This window comes from Thalia democratica, chromosome 4 (assembly GCF_965202585.1).
Source record: "Thalia democratica chromosome 4, ktThaDemo2.hap1.1, whole genome shotgun sequence".
Classification (NCBI taxonomy): domain Eukaryota; kingdom Metazoa; phylum Chordata; class Thaliacea; order Salpida; family Salpidae; genus Thalia; species Thalia democratica.
The window spans coordinates 19,748,070-19,773,698 of record NC_139168.1 but is presented as its reverse complement, the minus strand read 5'-3'; the positions used below and the strand labels follow the sequence as shown (position 1 = coordinate 19,773,698).

The 25,629-nt window shown below is 26.4% G+C and overlaps 1 protein-coding gene across 5 annotated transcripts; it reads right to left on the bottom strand.

Moving 5' to 3' along the window:
* Nucleotides 1-769: 769 nt before the first annotated feature.
* LOC145834088 (EH domain-containing protein 1-like) lies at nucleotides 770-24,762 on the bottom strand. Of its 5 annotated transcripts, none has more exons than XM_082941429.1 (15): nucleotides 24,628-24,762; nucleotides 23,825-23,937; nucleotides 21,743-21,889; nucleotides 21,219-21,406; nucleotides 20,782-20,931; nucleotides 20,153-20,209; nucleotides 18,585-18,773; nucleotides 18,035-18,170; nucleotides 17,659-17,750; nucleotides 17,095-17,200; nucleotides 15,676-15,708; nucleotides 12,144-12,355; nucleotides 9,207-9,393; nucleotides 4,749-4,830; nucleotides 770-1,455 (listed from the first exon to the last, which is right to left on the bottom strand). In XM_082941429.1, exons 1-14 carry the CDS (start codon nucleotides 24,711-24,713, stop codon nucleotides 4,757-4,759), a joined length of 1,770 nt encoding a protein of 589 aa, XP_082797555.1. In that variant the 5' UTR covers nucleotides 24,714-24,762; the 3' UTR covers nucleotides 770-1,455; nucleotides 4,749-4,756. The 5 variants fall into 5 exon arrangements, with proteins under 5 accessions (XP_082797555.1, XP_082797553.1, XP_082797554.1 ...); XM_082941427.1 differs by having other exon boundaries at nucleotides 771-1,455; nucleotides 4,729-4,830; XM_082941428.1 differs by lacking the exon at nucleotides 15,676-15,708 and adding an exon at nucleotides 14,580-14,612 and having other exon boundaries at nucleotides 771-1,455; nucleotides 4,729-4,830.
* Between the last annotated feature and the right edge of the window lie 867 nt (nucleotides 24,763-25,629).

Sequence of the window (25,629 nt, the reverse complement as noted above, 5' to 3'; positions counted from 1 at the left end):
AACTTTCGAGGTTTCCTTAGAAAATTAGATTAAATTGTTATAGTTTTACTTGAAACAGTAACCTAAGCTTACCAATTATTTATATGCTTAACTCTCTGTTAAAAAGTACATGTATCACTAAATTTTATATGGATATACTAAAGAAAAAAATGTAAAGAAGTTTGTACATTTTGTGAAATCTGTTCAAAACAGTATTCTTAATAAATAATCTAAAGAATAGCCAGATTGAAAATTGTGTAATTTAGACTGAACCGCTGTTATTGTAACTGAACACATCAACTTCAAAACTAAATTTTTTGGGTGTAAGATGACTATTATTAACTCCTTAAACAAAAAAGGATAAACAATAAAAATAATCATTTATGACTTTCATAATCACTATTAAATAAATATTTAGTCCATCTTGGAATTTTTAAAAATAACTTGGATTTTTTAAACATAACTTACTACCTTGGTAAGCTAGCAATTTGTGACCACTCTGTATATGTTAAAGTTATTTTATTTATAGACATATTAGAGTTAATATACCATTAAAAGAGTGTAAATTTAAAAAGTGTCAATGTTTATAAGTAGTTGTTAATAAACAAGTATTCAACTTAACAAAAAGCTAATAATATCATGATCAATTAATTTTCAAGAAACTGATAAAATTCTAATACATATATTAGAATGTTTCCAATTTATCAGGAACATATTTTAAGTACTTGAAATATTTTTTTTTTTATGTTAAAACTAACAATTCAATTTGTGTTACAATTTATTATTAGAAGGGGTAAATATGAGTAGAAAAAACAGATAAAAGTTTAAAAGTAGCATAGTATTAATTTACTCAAAAATAAGTATAATTGTCGAGCAAAACGTTAGTTTGTTTTAATAAAGTACAAAAATACAAGACACATTTTTAAAAAACGTTAAGAAAAAATTTATGTGGATGCAAGAATAAAACACATTGGTCTTATATATATTTTTAGTGTAACCATCTACTGAAAATTGAAACAACTCAAAAAAAAAAGTTTAACTATTTTCATTAAATTATTTTTTAATGAAATTTAACTTCAATCTTGAACTTAGTCTATAAAACCTTACGGCATAAAAAGTAGATAAGCTCCAAGAAATTACAAAATATTTTTTTGCATTGAAAGCTTAGTGAAAAGTTCAAAATATTTATTTCTTTCATAAAATCAGCAACTTGAGAATTTATATAAAAAAAATTTAAAGCCGATTGGACGTTTAACAGAGAAGGTAAAATAAAGAGAAATATTTGTAAAAATATAAAATACTTTAAAAGGAACAAACCAAGCAGTTTTATTATAAAATGATGAACTGATATGAAATTAAAAAAAAAGTTTGAATCAATAGTTATTACCTCTCGATGAACCTTGTTTGTTTAAAGAATAAAAAAAGTAGAAATTTTTGTTGATTTTTTCTTACAGTCTCATACTTCTGGACTGGAAGCTGTAAAAAATAAATAAATATTTGCAGCAGTGCTTTTTAATGTTTTATTAAGTTTACAAATTTTTAGAAAATTTTACAGTTTTTTTAAACCATTATATTAATAAATAAGTTTAGCGGCACACTTTAAAAATTATAATTTACTTTTAATAAAATTTAATTTAATGCAATAGAATTCTAACTGCTTAACATAAAAGACGATTTTCATAGATAGTTGATAATATAATTAATTTGATAGTTCTAATGTATTGTTATTACTTTCATTCAAAAAATCTGATAAGCTAAAACATAAAACTATCTACGACTTTTAAATTTATGAGAGGTTTATCGACAAATTAAAAATATCGTTAACAAAAAACATCTCTTTTATATTTTTCTCAAACTATCTAACTTTGAGCGAAGTTTATTTTGTTTAAACTTTTACTAAATCACGCAATTTTGAAGCTTAAACTTAAAGACCACAACTCTTAAACAACCTTACTTTCTATTGCAATTAAAACATACATACTGGTTTAAAATAAAAGACACCTACTAAAACTTCTAACCTTCTACATAGTTACCTCTGACTTGCTTAGACAGCTTATACCATCTCTTACTGCTGGAATTTTTACTTGAATTTTTTGAATTGTCACTGATGTCTAACGAACTCACGCTCATTAAATTGTGAATACTCGTTACTGCGTAAGAAAAATAATAAACAAAAAATTAAAATAATTCTAAACTACGCTGTAGCTACATATACTTGTTACTGTGAATAAAAAAACTAAATCTACACTATTCTAAAAAATCAGAGTCTTATTATAAACCAATTAAAACATGGAAGTGGTTACAAATGTATGTTTAACGTAATTGAAAACTTAAAAATTGCTACCTAACTTTATGATTAATTTTCGTACTAATAGTAATAATAAAACAAAAACTTGCTATGTTATAAAAGACTAAACTTTTATGATAATATTATTTCATTTACTAACACTTGTATGAAACAATTTTTTTTAAACTTAAGTTTAAGTAATCTAACCTTTAATATAGCACTACTCTCAATCTTTACCAAAGTTTTTGTAAAGTAAATTTACTCATCCAATAAAGATACAACTATATTGATACTAAGACAAAATTATGTTGACAAAAAAGCTCAAGCTATTTTTTTAGTTTAACTTGTATGAGCTATATATCGCTAAACTTATGCTATATAAAGTGTCATAATAAACTTAAACACTTGCACTAATTGTATTTGAAAAATAATCTTTAACTCTTTAAAACACAAGATTCTATCTGTAAGTCACTTATTTTAATCTAATTAGATCTTAAATTATGTAATATCAAATTATTGTTTCATTTAATGATTAGTCTCTTTTAGAAGCTGTAAAAACAAGTCAATGAATGAATGTTTTACCATGATAATACAAGGTTTAGTTAAGTATTGATGTAAAGAATAAGTAAAAATATACGAACTATCTAGTTAATACTTGTCACATTGTGCCGAATACATTTTTAAAACAAACTAACACACTTTAAATACTCGTATTAGTCGTTCTTACATCAAAAGCGCATTACATAGCAAAGTTTACACCAAAAACACTACAGTAGCGTTTATACTACTTGCGGCTGTACACATATAAACCCATCAAAAATATTTATATATATAGTTAGTAATAAAACCCCATAAAAACCAACACCGCTTATCGACTTTACAGGTGCTCGCTATGACGTAATAATAAAAAGTTTTCAGACACCCAACACCGCTACAAAGTCTGGAAGTCGCATAGAGGTTTCATTGTGGGTGCTTGTGTCAGGAATTTCTTAGCTACACGCTTTCTGAATAATTTTCTTTCATCGAAGTAATTCAACATAATTCAAGTTTCGTGTTTTTATTTTGTGATCTTTTTATGATGAATGCGTTTCAAAGGTTAGATGTTGAGATTATAATTGCACTGTTTTTTTTTCAAACTGGACATTGAAACAATGATGTAGTGTTTAAAAATTGAAACATTTTGGACCAGATGTCTTGCTATGTTTCTATTAATGATATATTTGTTTTATAAGGGCATAATACAAGTCAATGCTAAGAGTTTTTCTAAAATTATTCTATACGGACTATTCGAGCGTTGGACTAAGGAACCTTTATAAATTTGATCTTTTTATCCTTTTGAAATCAGCCTTAGCTTAACTTTGCTAAATGTTTTCTATTTTATTAAATTAGGTAGCAAGTGTGCATAACTTTACAAGAGTTAGTTGAACATTTTGTTTTTAGTGAATTAGCCAGCAATTTTAGTTAATCATATACATAATATAAGTCAGTAAATATGAGCAAATTAGTGATTAATTAAGTTTAATATTGTAACAAACAATATTGAAACAAGCTTTTTTTTATTAACCTCACTAAATTACAGTCTTTTATTTTAATTAAACACAAATAAATTATATACGAATTCGTTTACTAATAATTATATAAGATCTAAGTTTATTTAATCTTAATTTCTAAGTTTTTTTGGTCCTTTCTAACAAGTAAAAGACTTTTAAACTACATAATTAAAACAGTTGTGTAAAACCAAGCTAAAAATCTAAATAATACACCATAACATCTATAAAATGTAAACAAACCCAAGTAAAAATATAAACAAGCGAAAAACACATATAAAACTCAAACTGTGAAAAGTAGTTGTAACTTAATGAACAATTGCACATAATATAAATCATTAGTATATTAATAACTGGTGCATTTTAGTTATTCAAGCAACTCTTTTTGCACACCAAAATATTTTCTGTGCACACTGGAATGAAAAGCGTTAGAAAAGTCAGTATCAAAAGCGAGTGAGTAAAAATGTCAAAACAAGCATACAAAACAATACAAATTGAAAAAAAAAATCAACAACATAACTATTTTTCCAACATTATGCATATAAACCCAAGTCACCTGCAATAAACCAAGCTACAAAATACTACATGAACACATAACTACCATACAAACGAGCCAATGCAAATTGTATCTAGTAACTCCAAATTACATCACATACATTGTATATGTATTCACATACAAACAAGCCAATGCAAATTGTATCTAGTAACTCCAAATTACATCACATACATTGTATATGTATTCACATACAAACAAATCAATGCGAATTGTAACTCCAAACTATAGCATAGTAAATGTATTCACATACAAACAAATCAATGCGAATTGTACCTAATACTCCAAACTATAGCATAGTAAATGTATTCACACATGCACAATATGATCCATATACAAGCAAGACATGCCACATGTCTCACCTTATATTTTATTGTCTCACTTTTTATTTTATTCTGCAGCCTCCCCCGGTGCCGGCTCGTCAACAACTGGCTCTTCAGCTACAGCTTCTACAGCTGGTGCTTCTACATATACATACAAAATATTAAATCAAGGTTCAGTATTTTTGTACAGGGTATTGTACATACGTATACGTTTGTTTATATTAGTTATACAACGGTACAGTTTTGTTACATATGTGTCAGCAACAACTAATAAGTTTCCTTGATTTTCGTTTGGATATGGAGATATCGCGTTAAAAACACGACAATTGTTAAGAAAAAAGAATCATAATGTGCAATTAACTTGCAAAATCAAGAGGTTCTTTGATGTGTGTGACTTTCTACAGCTTTAAATTAAAAATAAGACCAAACTCTTCAATATTTTTTTTGAACTTTTTTAAAATACTTTGCTTTATTTAAAAAAAACAACTAAAACTCCAGAAATACGAATAAAACACTAAAACTAAAATCAAACAAAAAGTGAGAGATTTACATGAAAAACTTTTATCGAGATGACTCAGAATAAATTGTGTACTATCTGTTTATTATTGTTTTAGCTTTTCAATGTTTTAAGAACTTTTGTTTATCAAAATTTGTAAACAATTTAAATTTGTTGAACAAGGTAAAAAGTTTACATTTTTTAAGACTGAAATATTGAAGAACTTTTTTTAAATTAATAAATACTACTTAGTAGTTTATTTATTTAAGAAAAACTAAAACTAGGCAAGTAAAAAACAACATAAGTTCACTACAAAACAAATTCAACATCACGTAATAAAAATAAGTTCACAAGTCATTAACTAAAACAAACAAAAACAATTAAAGACAGAAACTAAAACAATGTAGTAGGTGTGTTTTGTGTATTCAGACAGTTTTCAATTTAACATATGGGCAAATATTCTGTAAAATATTCGAATTATTTGCAGGAAAACTCTGATACGCATGATTGGGTTTCCAACATGTTAATGACATGAAGTATTGCCGAAAAAATTCTGAAGCAAAATATTTTCACTTGCTTGACAACTACCGTTTCCTAGAGTGTTTTTAAACTAAAAAGTAGTTTTTTAGTTCCTAGAAAGAATATTTGTATTTAAAACAGACTTTAATAGTTGAGATTTTATTAAAATGGATTTTGGAAGATGAGAGATTAAAGTATAAGGCCCTTAAAACTTGGAACTAATAGGCAGTATACACACATCTTTATGATTAATCTACTTAATTTTTATGTTAGGAAGTTTTTTAAAAACTGTCCGGGTACGCTTAGAATTACAAACAAACTAATCATTATATAAAAATCTAACAACTATCTGTTTATCCACATATTTATAACTTCGTAATACCACACCCATGAATTTTCCTAGTCTCATTCGGAACGGATTATGACGTCATAAAGAACATAAAAAGCACAAAAAACAGGTGGAAATTATTTGTAACAGGATTATATCACAACAGATTATCACAAACAAATAAAAATAAAGCTGTTAACTTTAAAGTCGGCCAGACATAAATTTCTTAGTTATTTGTTTTATAAATTTTCGGTTAATTTTGCAAATAAAAAAACTAACAGACTTGTTTTTGTGCAAAATATTTTTAGCCGGCGTCTCCGTGTGTGAATGGAAGCCATTTATGACGTAATTATCGCAAAATTCCGGGATGAAAGGAAGCATTATCGACAAATACTTCACGTGGGTGTGGTCACATGGCATTGTTTTGAAAGTATTAAGAAAAATCGGTGATAAATGGAAACATTTGATACTTGTCAAATTGAAACATGCCATTTTTTATGTAAAATCAAGGCATGTAATTCTTTTAAGGTCAGATAGAAACATGATTTTTATGTCACAATTTATTTCACTTTAACACGTGATTTCTGTTCTATAACCTCGTTTAAATTGCATATAAGTTTTTTTTCACGTTTTCATAATGTTTATTAAACAATAAAAGTTCTTGGAACATATACTTTTAGTTTAGAATAAATGAAGAAATTAAAAAAATCAACTTCTTTTTAGATATTTTACAAACGTATTTATTTCCATCAATGTTCGTGTTAATGACCTCAATTTAAGTTTCGTGTTTTTTGTTTGGTCAATTATAACTTTAGCACGTTTTTTTACGCAAGTCGTTAAATATTTTTATCTTGTGTATAAGCTTACGTAACCTATAAAGATGAACGTCGAGTATTTGGATTAAGTCGAAGTGAATATTTTAATTGCGTAACTTAAATCTCATTTGGTGTACTTCGTTTTAAAGACTCAAAGCTATTTCACTTCAATAAATTATTTACCGAAAAGAATTTGTAAAATTAATAAATCAATATTCAGTAATTCAATATACAAGTCCGCGCATATTACACAATTTGCAAAGCAATTTAGTAAACTTTACAAATATAGAAGTAGTTTTCAGACATGAATAGGAAACGTCTAACTTTCTGTGGTTTGCAAAATTCAGCCAAATTTAATCTCGTTAAGTAAAAGGGGAGTTGGCCTTAAACAAGGAAACATTGAATTTTGAAAAAGTGTTTGTGAATATTATAGCTTACTTAGATACAACAGCTAAAACTTAGTAATTTTCTTAGAAGTGTTCTATAGTAATTACACATTCTGGAAAATATATTATTAATTTTTATTTAATTAAATGAATTTAAAAAAGTTTCTATAGAAAAAATCTACCACTAAATGGTAGTAAAGCACATAAATTATTTTAGTAAACTTATCACTTCCGGAACCGCAGTAAATTATATGGAAATGAAAAATAATAATTGTTTATTGCATTTAAAACTTATCAAGTTTTGATTGTAGAGGTATTTTTTGGTATTACAGAAAAACTCAAGTAAAAAGTTATTAAGACACAAACTCACTAAATAAGTTTCTAAAAAGTTGTTAAACAAGTTTATATCTACTTTAAAATATAAACAGTTTCTTAAAAGATACATACCAAATGCGAGAGTAACACATTAATGTTTGAACACAAATCAACAACATAAAATTGATGAAAACAAATTAAAGTTCAACACAAAATAAAACAACTATCAGTATATTATTTGAAAATATAAACATAACAAGCATGTAAGATAAACATGAGTATTACTCAAAACAACAAAATATTACAATGCTTTTACCAAATCTTGTTCTTTTGTATCTGTTTCTAAATAAGGTATTTAGTTTTCTAAGACTTTACTTGAAAATTATATGTTTAAACTAAAACATAAAATTTCTGGTATTGAAGAAATTTATATCATTACCAAAAAATTAAATTTAAAACTATTTTTACATAACCATTTTTCCATTAGATATTAGTTTAAGATACAAAGTATAATTGAAAAATTTCCAAAAAATTTGCTCTTTAACGCAGAGCACACTATTTATGTAACATTAAGGGAAAACTCTTTTGAAACAAGTAACATATATTTACACTTTATAAAAAAACAAACCATCCTAAATAATTAAGTATTAACCTTTGAGACACAACTTAGTAAACTTTTTTAAACTTTACCTCTCATTGAGTATTTTTAAAGAGTGTTATAGTATCCTAGTTATTATTGAAAATTTGTTATTGTTTTTTTATTCACATCATAATGCAAATAAATTGCAAATAAGCAATAACTGTTATAATAAGGGAGTACCAGCTAAAAAAAAAAAACCAAAAGTTACATACTTAACCAAACAGTAATCAATTTGGCAAGAATTCTACACTAGTTACAAAGTTCTCTCTAGAAACCACTTTATTTTGATTAGGTTTTAGGAAGTGAAACTTAAGGTTTTCAACTTTAAAATTAAAACGAGCCATCTAAATTAACTAATTACTAAATATTTTTAAATTCTTATAAAACATACCAATTGCAAAAAAAAAGGAGACATTTTATTATTTATTTCAAGTTTATTTTTGTGCAATTTTAAAACTATATACGCTATTTTATATAAAAATTATCTAATAATTTCCTTTTTTTTTTTAACTTAACCGAACATGGCAGTTATTTCTAATCATGGGGTTATTAGGTTAAAAACATGGCAGAATTTCTAATCTTCAAATTTAATTTGGGTCTTTGTGCTCCTCCTCTTGAACATCTTCCCAACCATTTTCTTAACACCCTGGTTACTTTCCCTCTGATTCAGGGACTTCGAACGGTCGAGGGGAATTTTTTGCTCGGGCAGTACTTGCTCAGGGGATTTTTTTTCAGGGACTTTTTTCTCAGCCACTTTTTGAAATAGATAAATAGTGAATTTTTAAACTTTGGTGCAAATTGACCCCGAAAAATTTGCGGTCCATACGTTTGTATCAGTTACTTAAAAAAAAAATTCCAAAAGTTAAATGATATTTTTAAATTCTTCCAAAACTGGCTTTTAGTTTGTATTTAAAGCTTTCATACAAAAGCCAAAGTTATTTTTTCGTTAAAAAAGTGTTTTACCCCCCTACGACCTTAATTGATTCTCGCTTAATAACTTTTACATTTTCACACTTACCTCTCTGCGACGGGGGGATGAGGTGATCGGGAAGGTGATCCGGCAGAGGGTGCTCCTTGCTCCTTAAATCGATCAGGTACATGGCCAAGGCGAACTCCTCATCAGTGAGCATGCCGTCCCCGTCGTGATCGGCCAGCCTCCAGATCTTCGCAAGAGCCGTGTTCGGCAGCTTCGATTTCACCATTTCCTGTGTGGTTTTGTTTAATTCTATCGTTATAATTATTTTTTTGTTAATTAGTACGTGGTAGATTTATTATTGTTATTGGAACTGGTTGTTAGACAATTATTTGACCGTCTATTTTTAAAGACCAAACGCAGCGTGCCTATGTAAATGTTTACTTTCATTACTTTTTTTATTATTGTTAGTGTTCGGCAGCTTTGATTTCACCATTTCATGTGAATAAAATGTTTATTGTTTTATTTACTATTTGTAAGGTAAAAAGGTTTTTATTTGCTCTGCTGTTTTGAAGTTTTAACTGAAATGATTGACCATTTCCTTCGTTGAATTGTACTGTTTGAATGTTTCAAAAACTGATATTACATAAGTAAACAATAACTTCTCCGACTTTTTTTTTCAGTTTAAATTTGTACAAAAAAAGTTGCTTAAGAACAATTAAACCATTTACTAAAACAATTTTCATTAATAAATATGTGCATACATAAAACATATAAAACGTTGTTTATTTCAACCTTAGTGTTACTGGTTGGATAAAGGGTGTTTTGAAAAATAAATCAATCACTTACGATTTAATTATACACCAATCATAACATTTATAGACATTTTGTTTACTCCTTTTTATTTGTATAAATACACATAACAAGTATGTGCAGTGTTATCTTGCTTACATTGTATTTGGCACTTGTTTATAATTGCATCTGGTTATTACGTCATAATTATAAGTGTGTGTTTGTTAATTATTTGAAATACTTGCATGGATTGATATAATATTTGAATAGTATATTTTTCAGTACAGTTATACATTGAAACGAAAAACGACATAAGCAAAGTTTATGCACACAAAACTGCATGATAAAATATGTTTTATGAATGGAACTATTGTTTTTGTGTTAACTTTGTAAATTCAACTATCCTTAAAAATAAAAAAAATCTGAAAACTATGTATATTTTTGTTGCTAATTTGACTTTTTTATGATTGGCTGACATAAACTAATTAGGACTTATAAGTCTTATACAAATATAATATTATCTTAAAATAAGCTTAGGACTTTTGATCTATATTTTTATATTTATGAATTTGATAAAACCTTGAAAAGTAATAAAAAATAACTAGCAATAACACATTGCTATTTTTTATACTTCAATTGGTTTCAATAGTTATGATGTACAAAACATTCTGAGTATATGTAAACTTAAAAGTTTTTGCAACAATTATTTTAACAACATGTACCTTTGTTCAATATAAATAACAACAAACTTCCATTAACATATATACTAAAAAAAAAGATTAATACAAAATGTTATCAAAACCATACATTGTTTCAATTCTATCATTGTTGGGAAATTTCCAAACAAAGTAATTCTTTGTTTTTAGCTTTACAAAAGCTTCTTAAACTTTTAAAGCTTAGAACAACAAACTTTAAGTAAAAACTTTTGACTTATCTCATAAAATAGGGGGTTTAAACTTGGAACAAAAACAAAATAATATTGATACATACTTCCCAAAAACTTTTGTTTTAATTTCTGCAATAAAAGTATAATAAATACTTAATCAATAAAATGCTTATAATTTGAATGGTTTCAAAAACTATAAGATTGTATTTAAAATAATTATTCACATCATTATAATCTATGGGAAAAAAAATTGTTTGACTATTTTCAAAGTCAAATCTATGAACTAAATTTTCAAAACTTTAAACTATTGCCTACATTATGTTATTTTAAGAAGTGTTAAAATTAAGTAATTCTACACAAAATTGTGTAACAGTAGAATATGCTAACGCGACAATACACAATGTTTTAAACTGCTTAGTTGCACAAACTTTTTAATTGGTGTATATAGCATTAGTGAGCTTTAGATACAATCTAGTTTTAGTTGTAAAACAAAAAGACTTATAAGCTAGTATTCAGTAAAAGTTACTTTAAATAAACTTTCTCGATTGAAAGGAAAATAATGATTGTTTAGTTAAATTAAATAAGTTATAAATTTAGCAGTTTGAAACTAATTAAAATGATTTAAAAAATTAAAATATTAATACAATTATATAATATTTAAATTAAGTTTGATAGGTTTAATTTGAGTCTAACTATTTTTGTACAATAGTGGTCATCATAAAAATAGACTAACAAACTTATTAATTTCTAAAAAACCCTTCTTACCATTAGAAAAACTTAGCAACATAATTATTTGATACATTTTACTAATTTTCAACTAAACGCACTTTCTTAGATTAAAATTTCAGGTTTTTCCAGGTCTTTTAGTGTTTTATGTTCGAAAATTCAGTTTTTTTTATAATTTCTCAAACTCCAGGTTTCAAGCAACCCTGAAACGATCAAAACTACAATGTTGTTCTTTGTGGTAGCTCTATTTTTCATATCAAACAACCAAACGCACCTTCTTAGCAATAGAAAAAAAAACTTTGCTACGTAATCATTTGACAATTTTTACTTATCAACCAAACGCACCTTCTTAGCGTCGGACCCTGATCCTTATTCACTCAACAAACTATTTCGTTATAAAACATATATTATCATAAAAAATATGTTCAGTTTCTATCTAATACATTTTTTTCACTAAAATGCCCGATGTAAATATTCTAACGAATCATACTAACTTATATATATAAATTTTTAAGTTACTAACTACTTAAAACTTTTAAGTTACTTACTTCTAAAAACAATTTTTCATATCAAACATCTAAACAACCCTTCTTACCAATAGAAAAACTAGCTACATACTACTCATCAACCAAACGCACCTTCTTGGCGTCGGAGCCGGACAGGACCTTGTTGCCGTCCTTGTTGGTGCTCGGCTTCAGCCCGTTGAACACCCGGTCGTACTCGTCCTTCTTCTCGTCGATGATCCACGTCCCCACGTCGCCCTCGTTCTTCCCGTAATCCATCCCCTCCATCACCCCCTCGCCCCACTTCCGCGAGAACGGGTTCACCGTGCCGTCCGCGAACACTCCGCCTGCGTGACGTCATAATGTGATTTTAGATTCATAGTGGGCAAAAAATGCTTAAAGCTAAAAAACTGTATAAAGTAGATAGCTAGTGAAGTCATAAAGCTTTTTTTGATTTTTTTAAGTTTTTAAAGTTTTTCTTAAGATTGGGACATCATTTCAACATTAAGACATTTCTTGAGATTAAGAAATACTGTGGGTGACGTCATAATAACGTTATTGTTGCGTCGTAGTGCGTCAATTACTTGAGTGGCTACCATTGACCAAAACTGAAGTTATTATATTATAAGTAATGTGGTGTAAAAAAATAAATTGAAATAAAAATAATAATTGGGTTCACCGTGCCGTCGGCGAACACTCCGCTTGTGTGTGATGTCATAATATTAGAGTTTGTTGCGTCATAGCGGTACTAAATGTTTTCGAATCGAAATGATTACAATTGGGCAAACTTAATATATTGTACGCAACGTGGTGTACGTAAAACTAATGGTTGAGTCGCAGTTTTTTAAACTGTGTTACGTCATAATGTAAAAGATATTTACATCACAGTAGTGAAACCGAGTCGCACAATTAAGAAAAACTTAAATGTTTTTATGGTTAAGTTATTGGCTGTTTCTGTTATACTTGTACAAAACAAACAAGGCTTTTTTTTCCACGTTATATTGTTTTATCATCTCAGCAATAAAAACTAAAATCAAAATTAAAAACAAGTAAAGGATTAATCGTAAACGTAAATTATTAAACTTAACAGCTTTCAATGCTTGCTTTTATTTTTTGAAACTTAATGAAGTTTTTATAGTATGATAAAATACCAGGCAAGAGTTTCAATAGCCTAAATGTGTGTAAATAGTTAATCTTTATTAGTTTTGGACTATTTGCAAAAATAAAATAAACAAATTAAATGATGGTCGCCAATAGGTCAGAATACAAATGTTACTTTGTTTACAAAAAAAAACTTTAAAAAAAAATTGATCGAATTCAACTTTGTTTTGAAAAGAATATTAGAAATTTAATTTTAACCCAGCATTGAATTTTCGTAGTTTATAAAAGAAAATAATGTTAAAAGTTAATTATAAAACCAAATACACTTTGTTCTTTAATTTTGTAAATATGTTTAGTGTTTTAACGGTTATAACTATTCTAAATAAAATAAAATAAAGTTTAAACCAAAATTTTGACTTCAAACACATTGAAAAATATAAATTAAAAACAACTATTTTTTTTTGTTTATTAGCAGCTTATAAAACACATATTGGCATTATGTATTAGCAAGTAAAATAATAAAAAATAACTAAAAGTTATTTTAAAATATATGTAGCTAAATAAAATACAGTCAATATAAAAAAATATATACAAAATTATTTTATATATTTTTAATCAAATTAAGTAACAAAAAGTAAAAGTTCTAAACCTAACTATTACTAATAAGCAAACTAATTTAATTATAAAATTGATAGTAAAATAATATATAAAAAACTTCTTTTTAATATAAACAAAATAAGCAAAACTTAAAATTTTTTTCTTTAAAGTTCTATACTATTTCGTAATAGGAAGTTATGATAAAGTTAGTCATGAAAAATAAGTCAGTGTAAGTTTTTTAGTTGAAATTGAAACATAAGTTAAAATAAACAACAGTAACCTTACTGCTCTAATAAATAATTAAACAAGTAACATAACAAAGTAAAATGGCATGCAAACATAAACAAGTACATGCTGAAATTTTCAGAACTTACATCTTTTATACTTAGAATTAATAGTTTTTACGTATAAAAATAGCTACGTAAACAAATTTAGTTTGCAGTTATACGTGTAACTTGCTTCAAATCACACAAATTACTGAACAAGAGTTCAAACAAAAATGAAAACTATACAAAGATTATTGTAATGATACTTACTTCTTATAATTATAAAAATAATGCTTTACACTCAAAAATAAGCTAGCCTTGTCTTATGTACAAATAAGTTTCTTATATGTAACACAGGTTTTTTTTATTCTACAAACATAAAAAAAATCTCTACAGAACTATCATTTTTTAAAAAAATAGAAATAACTGATGGTAACTAAACATTAGTAAAAAATTAATATATTTACCACCAATCAAGAAAACTAAGAACATATTACATGAACAAACTAATTAATTTGTTTTTACTAACTAAGTTAGTACATTACATGATTAAAAATAAAGATGCTTGTTTATTTTTATGCATGTTTTTTGAAGAAGAATAACATACCTTTTATAGCTTGTTTTGAAAAGTGTTCTGCGCCTAATTTTAAGTTAATTCATTAATCATTTTGTTTGTATATTATTTAATTGAAATAGTTTTTATACTTTAACTGTTACGTAGCTGTAAATACAATTAACTCAAATATTACTCCTTAATAATTTAGCATGAGTCAATCTATTTGATCGATAGCATTTCTTAGCAAATAAGATAAATTGCTTCGCTATTATTTTTAAGAATTAAAAAAATCTAAGAATGTAAAAAAAGTGTTTTCTAATGAAGGAAAAAACTATGGCTCAATAAAGAGAATTAAAAAGTACAACAAAAAGAAACATAAAGTAAGGAAACGTTTTTTTTTCTCATTAACACTTCAACAAACTTAAGTTGAATAAAGATAAAAGACTAGAGAAAAATTTTCAACAACTCAGTATATGTAAAAATGTATATATAATAACAATTTACAATTTGCATATGTTGTTAAGACTTTATTGGTATAAATTGATTTATAAATTATAAATACCAAATTGTCATATATCAAATCTAAAAAAAATCAATATTAATCATAGTTATTAGATAGTCATCTTATCAATAATTATAGATCAGTTAAAGATTGTGTCTTAAATTATAACAACATTCAATAACAAAACTCTCAAGATTAAACCCACTCTTAATTAGACTATTTTCGTTTATAATTACAAATTTGATTAAACAACAATTAATCAGCGGCATTCTACAAACACAAAACGATCAATTTCAAACAAATCTAACTATCAACACTAAGTAAGCTGTGCTGCAAAAAGTTAAAATAATTCATGAACTTTTAAAGATCATATTATAAGAAAGTTTTGATGAAACTATTTTAAAGTTTCTGTTTCTAACTTTAGCTGTTTTTGTTTATAAACCAGATAATTTTTTTTTTTTTCTTTTGTGCTTTAAATTCTAAAACATTGACAGTTTATGGTATAAAGAATTCATTTGTTACATGTCAAAGAAAATTAAATCAATCATGTAATTCTAAGTTAAACTTTTAACTTCTTGCAGCAAACAAGCTAACAAACACAATTAAAAGCAAACTACAAAAAAACAACTACAAAATATTCATTACCGTTATCATCAGTCCAATTGTGAAAAATTCCACCTAAGTACATTTTAATTAAATAAAAAAAATTATATATACTATAGTACGTATGAATAAAATATTTATAATATGATCGTTACTTTGTTATTTATGTTGCAAAACATGTTTTATGCCGTTTCAAATAAAGCATTAAACAAAAATATTTGTGATTACACATTAAATTATACAAAGTTTAAAAGTCAAACCGAACTAAAAATTAAAAAAATTGTTTTGAGAAAATTTTACCAATAGAAATTTATTAAAAAAATGTTTATTAAATCATTTTTGCGTCCTATTTTCACTTTAATGTGAATTTCGTGGTCAAACTACGTAACAATTTAAATATTTAGGTAACAAAGTAACACTGTTCAAACTTAGGGTCAAAAATTTACGTAATCCTTTTTAATGAATTAAAAAAATATTAATTTAATCAGATAATACTGATTCTATATTTTAAAATAAATAGGACAACTTTGAAATAAAAACCACTAAAACGTCATTAAAAAAATGTACTTTCAGTAAAATAAACCATGTTATTACGTTTTTAGGTACTACACGAACAAAAATGAGAAAGCTTAACCCAAGACAATTAAAACTTTGGCACCGAAAAACTCATAATTCGATAATGCACAACTCTTAGTAAAAAAGAAAAAGAATATTAACTATTGTAATTTATGTAAATAAAAAAAATTATATTAAAATACAATACAATATTATTTTACTAAACTCAACTTGCTAATAACAAATATGTTTTAGTTAAGCTGAAAATATTTTCTAAGTTGAAATACATGGTCAATCAAAAATTAGTTTTAAGGCAAATTAGTTCCAAAGCAATAGAAAGAAATGAAAATGATAAATCAAAACCCGTACAATTTGTTGTCCATAAAGAAATAAGCATAGATTTTAGTTAAGTAAGAATTTGTGGGTAGTAATTCGTACCATAGTAATAGAAAGACGAAGGCATTTTAAAGAAAATTTATCAATACTAACAGATAAGTTAATTTTATCATAAAACAAAAGCACAACAGATTTTATACACTCCATACAGAAAGCATCTACAAGAGAAAAGTAAGATAACAACACGCATGATTCTAAAATTACTAAAAAAGAGAATATTAAGATAACTTTTATAGTAATACAACAAGTATACGAATATAAAACTGATTAAAATTAAATGTGATTAGTACAAACTGTTAATTTTTTTCTTTAGAAATCACAATAAAAGTTCTCGACTAAACGATTAGGAGAATAATCAACTAAAACTTTTAAATTTTGCTGTCAAAAAAATGTTTCACCCGTTTGAAACACATCAAACGAGAACCTCGGTTGAATGATAATATTTTAGTCAAATAGAATCTTAGTGTAAATTTACTAAACAATATAATAAAAACCATGCTTTACTCTCACCTTTCACCGCTGGTCCGTTCTTGTTTATTTCCTGCTGTTGGGCGGCCTCGTCCCTTTGAATCGCGATCATAAGTTCAGCTATGTCCTTTGCAATCATATCGTCAACCTGAATTTAATATATATATACAAAATATTTTCGTTTACCAAAGTGCTTTTTATTCTAAATTTGAACTGGCTGAAGATTAAAGACAATCTTTTTTGTCTTTATGAAACATATTTCCAGTATTTTTAAAATCGTCATTTCAATAAATTATCTAAAAGCCTTTCAAGTGGGCTCAGTAGAAGGTGTTCAAGTTTGAATATTAACCTTATTTTATATATATATATGTAATGTTGTGTTTAACCAAAAGTTCTGTATCCTTACTTAGCGACCATATGGTCCACCTAGTTAATACTAATAAAAGTAAAGTATGATGTTCTTAAGTATAAATTTGACTATGTCCTTAGCAATTATATCATCAACCTAAATAATATAGATAATAAACTTGTGCTTAATTAAAAGTACTATATTCTCAGCAACAATATATAAATATTACTATTGACTAAATACTAAAAACAACAGACCTTGGCGATCATGGATGAACTGAGTTTTTTGAATTGGTTCCAGTCCATAGTTTTCAGTTTTTCTTGCATCATTGCTACCTTTGGAAAGTCACCTGTAAAATTTATCAATTAAATAAACAGCCATCATTTAAACAAAATAAAGAAATACACACATTTTTTTTATTCAGAGTCAAATTGTAAAACTTACTATTTTACTTGTTTTTTCTTATTTGAAAAAAACAGCATATTCGAACGTTTAAATTAAAAAAGAAAAAGCTTGTTTATTTCAATGATCAAAGTTGCATGAAAATTAAACTATTAAGCTTCAAGTTAATTGACTTAGAAAATTTTAAAGTCTAAAAAAAAATGAACATTTTAATAAAATATATTCAATAACCGATGGAAATTCTGTGCTGCTGGGACAAATGCTTGAATATTTCGGCCAGGTCTTTTATCATCTTGTTCTTCGCCTTCTCTTTGCCAAACATGTTCGGCATGTTGTCGTACAGATGGCTTATTATGTAAGCGTGAACCTGAAAAAAAAATATGTATATTTAGCTTGTATAAGAGTAAATGTTCAGCTTGTGAGATACAAATATTTAAATAATATTTTCACGTTGGCTAACCTAACTATCTCAATCAGAAAAAAAATATTTGGCCAATATTTATAATTTTGTATTTTCTCAGTTGAATGAACTTTTCTTTCTAGCACTTTTTTTATTTTATACTACATATTTTTATCTTATTATTTAATAACTTGTATAATTAATTTAAAACTTATTCATCACAGCCAGTTTTGCCCTCTTGATGTGAAATTAAAAAAAAAAATTTTATTCAAATTATACTTAACTTTATTCTATTTAAATAACTAACTCACCTTGGTGAGTGATGAGATTTTTTTTATTTAAATATAATCATATTAATTTATTTACAACTATTCAACTCACCTTAGCCAGTCTCGCCCTCTTGATGAGATCGTTCAGCTTCCTCAGCGCCGCGTTCCTCGGCAGGGACTGGATGTCTTCGAACAAATCGTTTCTCTCGTTCTCAAACAACAGCCTGTTCTCGTCGAACCTCAGCGGCTGGTCCCAGAACGATCCCAGGTACACTCTCACCACTTCGGGGGTTGTAATAACCTGATTTAAATTTTTACCTTAAGATTACCTAAGATAAAATAAGTATTCATTTATAATTATTTACTTTAACTTTTTATTCCCAGATACACTCTCACCACTTCGGGGGTGGTGATCACTTTTAGAATAAGAAAAATATCTTATAATTATTTTTTTAATTTACTTTAATTTTTTATTCCCAGGTTGACTCTCATTACTTCGGGGGTGGTGATCACCTTTGGAATATTTTTTTTTACTTATTATATTTATTAGTGTTACTTTTAACCAAGGTACACTCTCACCACTAAGGGGGTGGTTATGACCTGATTTAACATTTGATTTTATTATTTGTTGTATTGTTTAAATACTATTTACTATCCTACACTACTTCAGGAGTGGTAATTACGTGATTAATGGATTTTATATTTTTTCATTTATAATATTTTATTATTATTTACTATCCCAGGTACAATCTCACCACTTCGGGGTGGTGATTACCTTTAGATTTTTTTTGTTTTACTCATCATATTTGTTAGTGTTATTTTTATCCTAGGTACTTTCTCACTACTAAGGGGGTGGTGATCACCTGATTTAAAGTTTTGATTTTTTATAAATATAACAAAAAATATATAAAATGCTGAATGAAGTTTATTATTAAGTTACAGTATGTATAAGTATTCATTTAAACAACTTACTTCATGATACAACATGATTCTTTTGTGGGCATTACTTTTTATATGTATATAGTTTTACCAATAAAACTTAGTTACAAAATATGTATGTCTTTAATCATTAATGTTATATTAAAATTCCCTTTTTTATCAATCCATTGATAATTTACATCAATTTCTGATCTCCTATAAGACTATTTATATTTATGTAAACTTTTTTGATTTCTATAAATAGAACATAATGCAATCAGATAATAATATGAAGTACAAAAGCTAACACTGCCGATGAAATTAACATAAGTACTTTTCATCGGTTTACTATGAAAGCACTTGAAAAGTGTTTTGAAAATGATGCATTCATATTGAGTGTTCAACCGTCGAATTGTACTTGTTTGATTTTTGAAAATAATTCTTAATCACGTTTTTATACGAAAATATGCTTGAAATAACTGAAACATTCTACTTAATTTAAACAAAATTGATAATTTTCCTGACAATTGTTTTGGATTTTTAGCCAAACACAATATAAATTTAACACAATTCTAAATATATACTGTCACAGATAAACAAATGTTATAAATGAAGTAATATCATGAGTAACTTTTAGCTAATGTTTTCAATTTACAAACTCTTATGACATAAATTTGTTTATAACAACTTAAGAACTATTATTTTGTAGCTATCATTATAATTAGCAAAATAAACTTTATTTTAATTATTTTTTCAACAGACCTTTCCAAGACTCCACATCAACGCACCATAAACTCTCATAAGTTGCTGGGTGTTGACCTGTGAAAAATATAAATAATTAATAAATTAATTAAAGTATTAAAATATATTAATGACTAAACAAGTAAACAATACATGTTGTTTTAATTATGAACTTTCAACCTAAAAATACCAACAATTGTATAGACCAAAGATAAACAATATAAGCTTTTAGCACTACTTTAAATGAGTTGAAGCATTTTAACAAAGGATATTTTATATCGGACCCGAAAACTTGACATGGGCTAAATTAAATTAATTTTATACGTGTACAAATGTTATACTGTTTTTTAAAGTCAAAACAATATAAACAACAGTACATATCAAAATATAAATGTATGAATTCTTAGTATTATCATCATTAATATATCTAAATGTACTGACAGAAAACATAAGTACTGAACTTTATGTCATAGTTTAAAGTTTTACTATTAGGGAAAAAATATATGAAACCTTCAGTGTTTTTGAAATCAAAGTAATAATTTAACTTTAAATTTAAAAAATAACTTCTTAAAAGTAGAAATAACTTAAAACAAATACATTTAATTAACAATACTTAAAGTCTTACACAATTTTACCTAACAAATACAAACCTGATCACACTTGTTCAGCACGACCCTTATCTTGCTCTCGTAAGTCTTCACCGCGTCCAGAGCTTCGTGGAACTCATCGGAGATGTCCAGTTTGTGGGCGTCGAACAGCAACACGATGCGGTCCACGCGTTCGGCGAACCACGTCAGCACCTGGGAATATAAAAAGTTGAATCTTTATGTACATTTGTGTTGTTCTATACAACTTAAAACATCTAATATAAAGGTTGCATGTGATGAATTTTAAGTTTTATGGTGACAACATCTTAGCTGTTTAACTCAACTACAAAATGTAGTAGTCTTATATAGAATACATTTCTAATTAAAACTAACAATTAACTTAACTTTTAAAACTTGAGCTCAGAGAATCACACATCAACAGCAATACACTGTATTTAAAGCAAATTAATTTCACTAAAAAACTGTAGAACTGCACAAACCTTTGAAAACTCGTATCCCCTGTTGACCCTCTGCTTGGCGCCCGACAAAATACCCGGGGTGTCGATGATGGAGATGGACTTGAGCACCTCGTGGTCCATGCCGGACATCTGGAACCTGGACAGGAAGTTGTTGCCGAACGACGACAGCGTCTTGAACGGCTTCGTCTTGTCCACGACCAAAGCGTTGCCTGGTGTTCATTAGTAACATAATTTCTAAATTTTGTGGAAACTTGTTGAGGGTACAAGCAAACATTCTAATATACAAAATCAATAAAATGTGTGTTATTTAGTTACATTTATTAAATGTAAGGATAATTATAAAGGGAGAGTTAAACAATTGTACTGAGAGCGCTTTAGTAGCCAAATTTTCAAAACACTTTTAAAAGTAAATGTAATTGTACTTGATATTTGGATATATGTAAACACATTTAAAGTAATATATTCTATATTGATAACTATAGTATACATAATTTTTTTTTTTTATTTACTGTTTAATCTTTATATTAAAATCAAACATATCAAACCTGGAATGACACTCTCGTTTACAACACCGGTCGTCTTGTCCTTGTCACCGTGCATAACAGCTATGAAGCAGTCGGTGGTGGGTTCCGGTCCGATTCTCATGCCAGGGAAATCCCGCTCAAGTATGTACTTGATGAAGGAGGTTTTACCTGGTTGAATTTTGAATGTTTGTTTACTGTTTTAAAAGCTTTTTTATTTAGCAAATAATGTATACTTGAATTGATATATTTTATTTAAATGTTAAAAAAGTATGTTATAGTAGAATTTTTAATTATTTGGTAAAAAAAACATTTGAGAAGTTATATCATTTTGTTCTACCCTAAGAATAGTTTTGAATAATATTTAAAAAAATACAAATAATATAAAATGCATTAAACAAGATTGAATACACTATAATAAATTGAAAGTATATCTTTAACAACAAATAAGTTTAAAAATACTATTTGTGATTAAAAAATAAAACCCTTATTGAAATTATAATATTAGACATATTTACTACATTAAAATTATAAAGTATAACTACATTAGTATAACAGTTTAACAATATTAAATAATGAAAATTGACAACAACTTTTAAACATGACATAAGGCAAAACTTAAACTTTTAATTAATTTTACACAAAATAAACATGCAAGTTCAAGGCTTATTTGTTTAAATACATAAATGAGAATTAAATTAGCAAACAAATTAGATAATGTTTCATTTAAATTACTTATTTAGTGATGCTGTGTCAGCAACTTTAACGACTACATAATACATTTCAAAAATTCATTTAATTTGGAATACTTAGTTAGATATAGCCAAACTAATAAAACAAAAATGAGTCTTGGATTTCAGTTGCATCAACATTATTTTGAGTTTAAACAACTAAATAGCATAAAGTAATTACTACAACTTATTCAAAAAAATTAAATTTTGAATGTTTATTATGTATTTAACAAAATTTACTTCATATCTTATAGTTATTTTATCTGAGTTTACAGAAAATATACCAAGTTTCAAAAGGTATAAGCAAATGTAAGAAATTAACCCATTTAAAAAATAAAGTTTCTTAGGAGATTTCATTACAGAAACACCATAAAAGTACAAACACACTATTGTGCACATGTGCTCAATTAGAGAAACGTTTTACATTAACATATTTTAAACAAAATAAATATCTTTCAGTGCAATATAATATAAGTAAAGTATAATTAAGGCCATAGGGGGGGTCCACTTTGTTTTTTACAACTTGATCTTATTTTGTAGAATTTAATCTGAGCTATCAGACACTTTTAACCGCTTAAAAAACTCAAAGTAACTTTTGAGATATAAGCGATCAAAGAAAGGGCGTTCAATAGGTTCCTTATGGAAGGCAAAAACTAAAAATGCAAAAAAAGACTATTTCACTAAAAATCTATCTCCTCCTTCATTTTTTGAGTAATCTTTCTCAAATTTTTACAGAATGTGTATCATTAAACTTTAAAGAGATCTATTGTAGGAATTTTTTTAATTTTGAGTAAAAAAAAAACTATTGTCAAAAAACTACCTTTTTTTTAGTTTTTTGTGGATAAAATTTTTATTTTTCAAAATTTCAAAAATTTCAACATTCAGATTCTTCAAAATATTAAAAGGAACATTTCCTGAAAATTTGAAGTCTCTAGGTCAAAAAATGAAGGAGGAGATAGGTTTTTAGTGAATTTTTAAATTTCCGAGAAAATTGACCCTGAAAAATTTGCGGTCCATACGTTAGTATCAGAAACTTTTTACAAAAAATAAAATATCTCAAAAGTTAAATTATATTTTTGAATTCTATAAAAACAGGCTTGTAGTTTGTATCTAAAGCTTTCATATAAAAGCCAAATTTTTTTTTTGTGAAAAAAAAAGTCGGTTTCCCCCTATGGCCTTAATTGTTAAATAATTTATTGAAAATACTTAAAACAGTAATTATCACAAATAATTTTATATTAATTCATACAAAACAAATACCTACCAGTAGAGTATTTTATTAAAATCAGAATATCATGGAGTAAATATCAAATTTGTTGGCATTATTGAAAACACTAATAAAAACACATATATACTAAATTATACAAGTACTCACCAGTAGAGTATTGACCAATCAACAAAATCATGGGTTTCGAGTCAAAATCAGCTTCTTCCATGGGTGGGGAGTGAAAATCGTGGAACTTGTATTGCTCTTCCAAGGGCCTCAATCTATAAAACATTCAAGTGGTAAAATAAATTAAGATGTTAATCAATCTGATAGGTTTGTCAAAAAATAAAACTTCAACCATAACAATTTGGTAGCAAATTTAAGGCTTTGTTCTTATCAACTGGTTTGTAAAATATATTCATTAATGTTTCCAGAATATGTTTGTAAAAGTGATAAACTTGTATAAATACTGTAAAGATCGTTGATGTAAATTACTTAGATGTATTTAGGTTTACTATCTTTTAGTTGAGAAAACTTATGTGTATTTATTTTATATGATAAGGTTTCAAATTGTCTTACTGCACAAATTGACAATAGAAATAGTTTTTAATGAACTTTGGACATTTTACTTTAAAAATAGAGTAACAACTAATTTAGTAGTTTTCGTTGTTTTTTATTAAAAAACAACAAAACTTAAACTAAATACAAAAATTGAACTTTAGGACAAATAAATACATTATTATCTGAAATTATTTAGTCAACTTATCTTGACTTGTACAGTACAGACAAAAATAATTAAAAATCAACCTAATTATTTAAGTTGAAGAAAAATAAATATACATTAATTAGAATTTGTTAATTTCAAACAAACCTTTTTTTGTACCTTATGAAATAAAATTAACCTAATTATTGAAGTTCAAACAATAAAACAAATATATTTTTAACTGCAATAAAATTAATTTCAAACACACCTTGTTTTGTACAGTCTCTTAAGAGATGCTGCCACATTCTGGTAAGTGTCAGCTTCTTCTTGCTTTTTAGACGTGAACCAACCCATATTTTTGGCAGTAAATTTTGTGTGTTACTTAAATAAAATGCTGTTCTTAAAAAAAATATACACTTTTAGTTAAAATTTTGTAAATAACCAATATTTAGTTGTTTAATTTTTGTTATGTTATATTGAGGTTGCACTCAACTGTGCTAATTAAATAAAATAATGTTATCAGAAATATATAAGTTATAAAATATAAAATGTTCTGATTTTTATTAAACTAGCACTTAGGAGTTGCAAATATCTTTTATTAATCAAATCTTAATGAGATTTTTTTTTTCTTACTTAGATAATATGTTGACTTTTACTTTTATTTTATGTTATACAACTTTAGATTTTAGTCTGTAGAAATAATAAATGTTAACTCAAATTTTGTTTACAAACATTAATTTCTTATCAAAGCTTGTATGCTATGGTATACTGTAAAACATTTTAGAACAACTTGAGCAACCATGTAAATTGCACAAAATAAGTATTGACTTAAGTAGACTTTAAACCTTAACTTGTTCAACAAATATACTTTCAAATTGAATATATGTTTTAACTGCAGTAAAAAAAACATACTTTTATTATTGCTTTTGTCATTTACTTGAATAAATACTGTAACTTTCATTAGAAATATATAGTTAATAAACAGAGTAGTTATACTTATTAATTATTCAACAGGGTGGCCACTGGTTTTTTTGAAGTTTCTTCCAGGTTTTCCAATTTACTCCCAGGTGTTTTAAAGTTCAAGTTTTATTGATTCTTTTGTAGAGAAAAAAAATTAGGGTAAAAAGAATTTAAAATTATAAAGTTACTCAAAAGACACTGTAATGCTACTGGAAATATGTTTTATAAAGAATAACTACAAATAAATAAATAGATTATCTATTGCAAAAAAAAAGTAAGTTTTTATATAATCTAAATATAGTTTTTAACA

Bases quoted from the DNA above. Each gene is read 5' to 3' on its own strand.
- LOC145834088 (XM_082941429.1), bottom strand. From the start codon at position 24,713: ATGGGTTGGTTCACGTCTAAAAAGCAAGAAGAAGCTGACACTTACCAG. The intron at 21,890-23,824 runs GTGAGTACTTGT...AAATTCAACCAG, and splicing joins GATTGGTCAATACTCTACTG to GTAAAACCTCCTTCATCAAG. The intron at 17,201-17,658 runs GTCTGTTGTTTT...TATTAAATTCAG, and splicing joins GTTCATCCATGATCGCCAAG to GTTGACGATATGATTGCAAA.